The following is a 10,516-nucleotide window of genomic DNA, read 5'->3' on the forward strand; positions in this document are numbered from 1 at the left end:
ATTTTGCTTATATAGAGGGTAGAAATTAAAAAGGAGTTCATCTTATCAATAAAAAAAACAGTTTTAATTAAGTTAACTCATATTAGACATTTTTAAATAATGTTTAACTAATATTGAAATAATTTTAATGAAGTTACTAGTAAACTAAAGAGATATATATTTTTAGATGAAAATAATATAGGTAGATAATCTTTTTGATATTTTTCAACATTTTGCACCCTAATAAAAATAAAGAACATCTTTCTTTTGATTTTTTTTTTTAACATTAGGCACCCTAAGTGCTTTTGATATTTGTCCATTTTTTGGTATAAAAATAAAATATTTCTTATGTTTTAAAAAATAAAGCATTTTTTTGCATACATTTATTTTCTGATTTTTTTATTAGAGTATAAATTGAAGATTTCGAACTACTTAAAAAGTTTGTGTTGTGTTTTATTTTTTTATTTGAGTTATTTGTTTTATCTTTTTATTGTGCTAACTCAAACTCAGAGAACATTTTACATCTAAGAAAGGTAACCCCTCCCCCTTAAGAAATCATTTTCCTTAAAACAAAGGATAAAAATTGAAAATCAAGTGAACCAAAGTAAATTCTTAAGTGGTGAATCATAATGAACTACTTAGGCAACCACTCTCCTAGATAGTATTTTCCTAATCATGCGATATCTCATAGCTTCCTTTTTTAGAAACAACCAAAATTACTCTGATATTAATTATAATATCGAGATGAACGTTAAAAGAGGACGGTAAATAACGCTTTTAAAATTTTAGTATAATTTTAAAAGCTTTTTTTTTCTAAATCAAATACGCAAAGATTTTAAAAATAATGAACTAAGTGCAATAATGATATAATGTGGTTCAGAAATCTTGAGTCGCTACTCCATGATTTATTATTCATTATATATATATATATATATATATATATGAAATTTTTTAAAAAATAGAGAAACCTTTATAATGGTTTGGCTTAAGAATAATATTAAAACCAAGTATAAAAAGCCAATATATAACATGCAAGTAATAGAAATAAGACGACTAAAAATAATTCTAAAAGTAAAGTTACAGCCTCGTCTGAATGCTGTGCCTGTAGAGAACTTTTTAAAAAAAGAATTGCAAGGTTTTTTTTAGTGTAATGTATTTGCAACACAGGCCTCTATTTATAATTGCAGTTTAGCATGCTCTAGTCAACCAACTTATCCATCCTTATCAACCAAATTGAGATTATCCGCATCAGTAATTATCCTGACTTTGGTCCAATTCAATGTCTCCTTTTAGTTATATCTGATGAACTTTCACTACGTTCAATTCAATGTGAAGGCAAATCTGATCAATCTTTACATTCTCAATATTGTAAGCCAAGCATTAGTGTAACACGTAAAGGCCTGGCTTACTGAGTTTCAACTGCAGCTAACAGCATATATAGATGCATAACACAAAAATTTTTGGGCATCTAAACAATTTCCGAATGTTAATTAGTGCAAAGATAAAAATGATTGCATCCACATACAAAGAGCTATCCAATAGTTCGTCCATCTGGTATCATTTGTTGTATATATTGTAATTAGAATGTGTATCAACTGGAGACAATTGATTGATATTTTAATACATCGCCAAAATGTTTGGACCATATGCAAATTGGAAGTCAGTGTATCAACTACTATTTGGTGTTCCACCATTATGAAATACTTGAAATAATAGAATGCTCCAACTATAAAGCTTTTGCACTAAAAAGGAGTATTTTGTTTCAACTTACCATCAGTCCTCAGTATAGCCCTAAAAATTTCCACCAGAAAAAACCAACAGCTGACCATATTAAACCATTCACTAAAGCTGTTATAAAACCCATCCTGAATACATCTGGAAGATCCAAGTAACCCGCTGCCGCAAAAGGGGAGAAGCATCAGACATTTATATTTCTATGATATTTTACACAAGTATATATTACTTAATAGTAAGACATGTAAAATGTGGGTGGGCATTTGAAACAACATATATAGGGTTCAATATATTTTCATCCAATCTAAAGAACATGCTTCCATTCTCACCCACCATAGCCAACGATTGATAGCAAGCTTGCTGAAATTCAGCAAGTTTCATAGATTGATGTGCATTGTATCAATTTCTAATGTTCTTTTATGTCACAGTTTGAGGACTAGAAAATTATCAATCTTGTCTATGAAATATAGGAGAATATCTCAAAATCATGGGACAGAGTATACGAGAACCAAAGGTTATATAGAAGGAGAGTTTTACTATGCTCAAGATGCTTGCACTATCACCAATGGCTCATAATCCTTAAATGGGAGAAAAACAAAACAAATTTCATGTCTACATACATGCTCTTCTCAAAGGACTATGCAATGGGACTAAAATTTAATACTAAAATAAGATATTAGATTAATAAGATTATTTCTCTAGTGGGCTTCCTCCCATATAGGAACTATATGTTTAAAATTTTATCATGAATCTATATATACCCATGTAGCTATTATCACATAGTATGATGTAATATAATTTTTTTTCCTAAAACTTTACATGGTATGTGATATCAAAACCCATTTCCTAAGGTAAGATTTTTTCAAAGGTGGCATTCCCTTGAGGGGAAGGTGAGTAATTTCTTTGTTCAATGCCAAGGTCATTCTGTTAATGAGGGTGCCTTCAAAATAATCGTATATGCATTTTAGGGCACATTTATTTGAATAATCTTTTTTTTCAAGCTAATTATTAAAATAAAGTTTAGATAGTTTTATTGTATTAATGCATAAATCCATAAGAATGTGAAATGATACAAAGGCATTCACATATCATAATTATTAGAGTTGCTAGTTGTATTAATATCAAGAGTGGCCATCGATTTTATGTCAAGATCAGAGCATGATATATTTTTGCTATTGGATTAGAGGTGACAATTCGTATCGTGTCATATTACTCGTTTCATAAATGTATCATGTCATCAAGAACAATAAAAAACCATATACCATTGTTTTATTCTTCCTACACTCATTAGCAACTTAATCTTTAGCATTTGCACGCCATTCTTCTAGGCTCATAACTAAGGGTGGGAAGAAACTAGATCTTACAAACAAAAAAAAAACAATCTAAGTAGAGGGGAGCAACGACACTACCGACATTTCTTCTCAATTCAAACCACCTACTTCCGCTTGTTGTAAAGACTTCTTAGAGAAATAAACATCATCATTACTAGCCTATGCCTACAATCAAACAATAGAAACGCCAAAAATTGATGAACAAGAGGAATATAACTAAACTTTTCTTGCAATGTACCCACTTGCTCTAGAGGTTGTAAGGACTTCACACAAACACGAGCACCGCCACTACCATCCTATGCTCGCTAACCAACAATTTGTTATAATCAAACCACGCACATACATGAATACTACCACTATCAACCTCTACTTGTGACTCGATTTAACAACATATCCACACTACACCTTATGCAAATGCAAGCATCACCACTACTAGCCTTTGCTCTTTTGTGCTCCATTAATTATTTACAAAGCTTTACATTAAAGGGATCCTAGGTTGCCAGCTTTGTTAACTCTTCATGTTTTATTTTGCTTGTTCACAAAAATTATGTTTTTGTTTCAATATTTTCATGTCTAGTCTATGTTTTATCTACAAAGTTTCTCTAGTTCCACACTCTAGCTTGAGAAGTGTTAGAGGTATTAGATTAGTAGGGTTATCTAATGGACTTAGTTTGACATAGTAGTTCTAAGTTTGAAGTTTTATCATGATTCTATATATATGTAACAATCATAATAAGATAAATACAATATTTCCATTTTCCCTAAAAATTCTACAATTTTAATCATATTAAATGGTCAAGGTTGCAAGAAATTCATTAGAGTGGAAGGTATAGAGGAAGATCACATATTGTGAAATGAAATAAATACAATTAAATTATTTTGATTATTAGATATAACTTGATATAGAGTTCAATGGAAGGATAGCTAATTAATTATGGAACAACCACAGTTTAATAATGATGATGAGATTGTTTACTAAATCCATTGTGAAAGCTATATAGGAATGTGACAATACCTCCAAAGTACACGGCAGCTTGACCACTGCTATAATGTGTCAAGGAACCAAATAGACTTGTATTATATGCCAAAGCAAGTGTTGCTAAAACATGAGGAACACCAGCTGCCAAGTGCATAGCAAGAAATGCTGAATACAAGGCTCCAACATGTCCAGTCTGACTTGCAAAAAGGTAGTGAACAAAGAAGTAGGATGCTTGAAGAAGGAAGAATGCTGCAGGCCAGCTCAGTGAGAAATGCTGGAGAGATTCAGCAACATGTCCTGACATCCATGCCACAATTCCAAATTTTGAAAGTTGTTCAGCCATTCCAACAACAATCGCAAACCAAGCCAAGGTATCCCATGCAGATTTCTCATTGAGGCAATCATCCCATTCCAGAACACCAAACAGTAGGAGGATGGATAGGCCAAGCATTGCAGAAACCACACTTGGTATACCAAAAACATCTCTGTACAATGAAGGGATTTATAAGCAGTGAATTATTAGTGGCACAAATTATATATAATTGAGGTCTACTTCATGACTTGAATACAAGCCTTAAGGAGAATTGGTTAAAAAGGATATCAGGATCAAACAAACAATTACGTTAAGTGTTGGATTTCTTGCTTAGGCAACAAATCACGTGGAATTGAGGTTTACTGGCTAACCAATGCACCTATGACTCAAGCATGCCCCTGGACAAAATAAAGAGAGAAGCATACAAGTACAAGAAGATCTATCTTAAATAGAAGGAAATCTAAATCTGAGCTTTTCTACCTAAGGTAAAAGGGAGAATGATAAAATATAATGTAGCAAGTCATTCTATCTTAATTAGAATAATTAAACCCTAGAAAACTGTACATAATGCAATCAGAAACTTCTTCTCTTGCCAATAGTTCTCCCTATGGCAAATTAATAGCACAGTTTAGCAACAAGTGAATCATTCTTGTACTGAAAACTTTCAGTAAAATGAATGTGCAAAGATAACAAAAAGATGCGCTCATATGATTACTCTATCAAAATCTTTCTTGGAGATTACTCACTTCTCTTGAAAAGTAGTTATAATGTTCTAGACTGCACATTTTCAATGGACATAATTAATAAAAAAAATCTGATTCTTACCCAAAGACCCACAAGGAAATTGCAAGAATCATTGCACAGATCATCACTCGCTCATTCTTTGTTAAGGGTCCCATTTGCTCCAGTTTCATTGTTGCCAGAGCAGGTGCTTCTGGTGTATCCTTAATTTCTGGAGGGAAGATCTTGTATAAGATATATGGGCTAACTAGAAGAGAAACCAAGGCAGGTAAACTTGCAGCTTTGAACCATGACACCCATGGACTTGCAATATTGACTCCAAGTTCTTCAGCTAATTTAAGGCATAACAGATTTTGAGCTGCAGCAGTTAGGAAAAGTGCACTTGAATTACTGGAACACTGTAATCAATAAAGAAAAAAAAGTCTTCATTTCCATCTTAGTATGAGGATCTAAAAGCATATTTGGTATTAAATTAATTAGGGCAGAAGCAGAAGTAATTCATTAAAAAATGTGTTTCTACAAATCCTGAATCTAAGTCTAAATCCAAGATGGGAAGAATTTTCATGTATCTATAAAAAATAGATGTGGAAATAAGCCAAAAAAAGTTATATGGTAGAAAGTCAAGTTTCTAAACTGTATATGCAGATGATATGTAATAATGTGGCTGATATTTAAAAAATAATGATATAATTGATAATATTGTGTGAATACATAAGTTTACATCTATCAAGTAATAATCATCCCCAATAATCTACAATTTCATGTAAAATATTTTCATGTGAACCTAAGTATATGTGATCCACAAACATCCATGTTAACCAAACAACACAATAAAGGGCAGTCCAGTGCATGAAGCTCCCGCCAATGTGGGGTCTCTAGGAAGGGTCGAACCATATTGGGTCTATTGTATGTAGTATTATCTTACATTCCAAGAGATTGTTTCCACAACTCGAACCCCTGACTACCAAATCACACAACAACAGTTTTACCATTGTGTCAAGGCTCCCCTTCTAGAGTAGACTAGACTAGTTACCCTTCTAGATAGCACAATCCAAACTAAAATTTAAATGTTGACCTCACAAATTTACATGTTGCCATACTAGACTAGTTATATATTTATAAATATTCTGAGATTGGTGACTTTAATTTAATTTTAAATAGATTTTTATTGTTTGGTAAATTGTCAAATTGAATGGTAATTTAGGATTGTCATATTTTTCGCTTTTAATAAATAATTAGAGGAATTGTATTCCCAACTATGGTAGCACGTATTTTCCTATTTACTATTTATTTCCTACATCATTTAAGATTGGGTCTATAAAAGTTATGTCTTCTATTCCCAACTTGATTAATGATATATTCACCTTTTCAATTTATATGTGAGGTTAATTTTTCTTCATGAGATAATTATTCCTTTGCTTCATCAATTTCTTCAAAGTTTCTATGTGATTCAAGATTCAAATTTTGGTGTTGCGAATTGTGGGATGGGCATCTATCCTTGAGGTGTAAGACAAAAGTCAAAATTATTGACAAATTAATAAAGTACATGTTTGAAACATTGTAAGATAGATATCTTTGTATGGCAATGCAGCATAGGGCAATGCAGCATACGTTTACAAGAATGACATAGATTTACAAAAGGAACAGTATCTTCATTCAAAGCTAAAAGAAAGAAGAAATGCATGTGTGTATAAATTCAAAGTAATGTGTGATGGTCATTTGTCCTTAAAATATAAGAAAAAATGCAAAAATATTGATGAATTAACTAGGTACATATTTGAAACACAGTATCATCTTCATCTGAAAATGTATGCACAGGACAATATTTTTATTCAAAGCTAAAAGAAGGGAGAAGACCCTTTAGTTTATTTGAGAGTGTTAAGAGTGAACATATAACTACAATAATTAGACAATATACCTACTATCAAATTTAGGTTACAAAGTAGAGAAGGACTCAAGAAGAATTTCTAAGAAAAAAAGAATGATACTTTAGTGAATCTTTTCTAACTGATGATATTATCCTCATTGACACCAATGGTAACTAAAATCCATATAGTTGATAGCAAATAATAAATTTCATGTTTTCTTTCTTATCATATCCCAGTCAAAGTTGGATAGTGCATCAATTGCAAGTCTTCTAGTTCATGGAAAGATTATACTTACTGCATTGAGGCTTTATAATTATACATGAAGCCGATTCAAATGGATAGAACACTCAACTTTTAGAGCCCATGGATGCCATACCATTCCTCCACATCAACCACATTTACAAATGTTGGACATTAACAATCACTAAGAAAAAGTACCCAAGGTCATCTTTGAAGCAAATAAAATTCTTTCGTCCTTTACCATATTTTAAACCATCATTTAAAGTTCATGGTGGTCAATAATGTTATCAGTATTAAACACTCCAAAACCTAAAATATCAACAATATCACATTCTATGAAACGGGTAGAAAAATTTAAGACAAAAAATAACTTTAAAATTATGACAACTATAATGATAATGCTATAAAATATTATATGGTATGAAATAAATATTACTTTATTATTACGTTTTTATAAACTATTACATACACAGCACTAAATCATAATAACATTATACTATTAATAATATTTAAGAACAATAGGATTGATTTTAAAAACAATTCAGATAAAGAAATGAAGTAGTGATTTTCAATTATTAAAATTGATAGTAATATTAAAAATCATTGAATACTATTGATAAAGAATTAATATAATTAATCACATTATTATTTCTAAGATTAATCAAATTGTCAATAATTAAATTCTATTGATAATTGAATAACATAACTAATTATATTATTATTAGTATTTATATCAAGTATAATAAATATTAAATGGTAGGTAATTATATACTTTATGATATTAATTTAATTTAAATTATATAATTCTTAGCAATTATTATTTGATGAACATTATTACTATTTATAACTAATAACAATATGATTGTTTACCAATATGATATTACTATTTTATTAACTATTGTTATGACTAACCAAACATTTTATTATTTATATCATCAAATTTGTTAATAATAAGCAATAAAACTTTATTAATATGCATTACATACCTAATGTAGAAGGGAGTCTTGATGCAACAGTAAAGTTGTTGCTATGTAATTTAGAGGTCAAGGGTTTGAGCCCTGAAAACAATCTCTTGCAAAATCTTACACAATAGGGTAAAGTTGTATACAATAGATCTTTCCCCGGGACTCTACATTAGCAGGAGCTTCGTACATTGGGTTGTCCTTTTTTTTACATACCCATATATTAATTATTAAGTTTACTTGCCCATACTGCCTTCCTCCTCACTAGTGAACCCTTCCATCACAGACAAACCCCTCCTCTCATGGATGGATCCTTCCTTCTCATCACGCTCTCTTCTCCTGAAGTTGATCTCCTTTTCATCTCTTTCACCTCTCAAAACCAAACAAGTTACACCAACTTCTCTCATGCAATCCAGTGGCTCATTGGCTTCAACAAGGGGCATAGCTAATTGGATTTCTTCATTTCTTGTTCTAAAATCATAACCCCCATGCACCCTATCATATTTCTCATTTTTTACTCCCACATGACCATTTAGATGTAGAATTTTTTATATTACCTTATCTAGGTCTTCCCAAAATTTATATTTGATATCTTCATCTAATCTTATTTGAGTTGCATATATGTAATTGCATTAATAATTTTTTTCGTCACCACTATCTTAAGAGGTATAATTCTATCTCTTTTCCTAACTATTTCTACTATTTCATCCTTTAACGAACCATGTACAACAATCCCTATTCTATTTTTTATTTTATTCTTTCACATATACCTTAACTTAAACTTTGAGTTCTTTATCATCTTTGTCTTCTCTTCTACCCATTTTGTCTCTTGTAAATACAAATATTAATTCTTCTTCTAATCATTATATTTACTACCTCCATTATTTTACTTATATTTCATGTTTCTAATCTAAGACAATTAGTATTCCTATAATATTATTCTTATCCAACATATGGTGTGAAAATTCTTACATATTTAACATTACACTCAAATCCTCATAGAGTTGTAGCGGTCATTGTTGAGACGTTGAAGTTGTTTCCTATAATACGTTACTTCTAGGGAACAACCTAAAATTAATACAATACAATAGTTTGATGGATCTAACACAATCTTAAGCCTTTTTCATCCAAGGTTAGGACCGACATTGACGATTTTAACCTGTTAGTTATATATATATATATATATATATATATATATATATATATATATATATATATATTGCCGCTGTTCTGAACTCTGAAGAGTTAAAATGATCACAACAAAGGTAATGAAAGATTATTGTTTTTTGCTACCAAAACAAGGAAAATGATATTAGTTTTAGAGAATTAAACCAGGCGACAAGGAAGAGGAAGGTTTAACCTGGAATTGGGACATAATCAGATAGGATCCAAGCCTGCTGGCGGAACTATCCCTGGGTTTACTCCCAGCAGAGAGCGACAGCGATTGGATGATGGGAACGAAGACCCCACCGGCCCTCGCGGTGGTGCTGGGCATAGCGGGGGCGATGAAAGCCTCACTTACCGTTAGCCCATAAGAAAGCCCTAGAGTACTCTTTCCAAGCCACTTGACGAAGTAGGCGGCGATCCTATCCCCGAGCCCAGTCTTGACGAAGCCCCTCGCGAAGAAGAAAGATATCACGATCAACCAGATCACCTCGTTCTCGAACGCATCGAACGCCTCTGCGAAGGTGAGCGTCTTTGTGATGACGGAGGTGGTGAGGCAGAGGAAAGCCCATGCACCGATGGGAAGCGGACTGAGCACGAGACCGGTAATGGTGGAGATGAAGATGGAGAGGAGCTGCCACGCCTGAGGGGTTATCTCGTCTGGCCTCGGAATGATGAAGCAGATGGCGAGGCCGACGGCAATAGAAATTGCAAGGGGAACGGGCCTCGCGCCAATATGAGGCGTCAGGGAAGGAGGAGGAGGAGGAGGAGGAGGAGGAGCGGAGGGAGAATCTAGAGAATCAGATTGGGGGGAGGAGGAGGAGGAGCGGGTGGTACGGCGACGGCGTCGGCGGAGGAAGAGGGACGATGCGATCGGAGGCTGTGTAGAAGGGCAACTGAGGGCGACCGAGAGGAGGCAACGGTAAGGGAAGATGGGGAGTGTGAAGGGGTGGGCGGAGAGCGGCGAGGCGATGGCTTCCATAGGCAGAGGTCAGGCGTAACTAACTGGCGGCGAGCGATAACACTAGCTAGGTGCCGATTAAGGTTAGCCACTACTGTCCATTTGCCGGGCCCACCTCGAATTTGAATCGGAGGATTTTTCAAATTCAAACCCACACTTTACATTATTAATAAAAATTATAGATGTTTTATTAAAGGAAGTACCTTTTTTTTTTTAATTACCAAAAGGATGCATCCTACTTTTA

General features: G+C 32.9%; 1 protein-coding gene across 1 annotated transcript; it reads right to left on the reverse strand.

Annotated features, from left to right (window-relative positions):
- Positions 1-1,457: 1,457 nt before the first annotated feature.
- Positions 1,458-10,293, reverse strand: LOC141835033 (dicarboxylate transporter 2.1, chloroplastic-like). The gene is made up of 4 exons (XM_074722454.1): positions 9,508-10,293; positions 5,162-5,475; positions 4,060-4,508; positions 1,458-1,875 (listed from the first exon to the last, which is right to left on the reverse strand). Exons 1-4 carry the CDS (start codon positions 10,291-10,293, stop codon positions 1,760-1,762), a joined length of 1,665 nt encoding a protein of 554 aa, XP_074578555.1. The 3' UTR covers positions 1,458-1,759.
- Positions 10,294-10,516: the final 223 nt, after the last annotated feature.

This window comes from Curcuma longa, chromosome 9, assembly GCF_044706935.1.
Source record: "Curcuma longa cultivar G26 ecotype Majalengka, Jawa Barat chromosome 9, ITB_CL_G26_1.1, whole genome shotgun sequence".
NCBI lineage: Eukaryota > Viridiplantae > Streptophyta > Magnoliopsida > Zingiberales > Zingiberaceae > Curcuma > Curcuma longa.

What these genes read in the sequence shown, in the direction of transcription:
- LOC141835033 (XM_074722454.1), bottom strand. Translation starts at nt 10,293, where the DNA reads ATGGAAGCCATCGCCTCGCCGCTCTCCGCCCACCCCTTCACACTCCCC. An exon ending in TGATTATGTCCCAATTCCAG is followed by an intron (nt 5,476 to 9,507) that starts GTTAAACCTTCC and finishes TATTGATTACAG; the next exon opens with TGTTCCAGTAATTCAAGTGC. An exon ending in ATTTCCTTGTGGGTCTTTGG is followed by an intron (nt 4,509 to 5,161) that starts GTAAGAATCAGA and finishes TTCATTGTACAG; the next exon opens with AGATGTTTTTGGTATACCAA.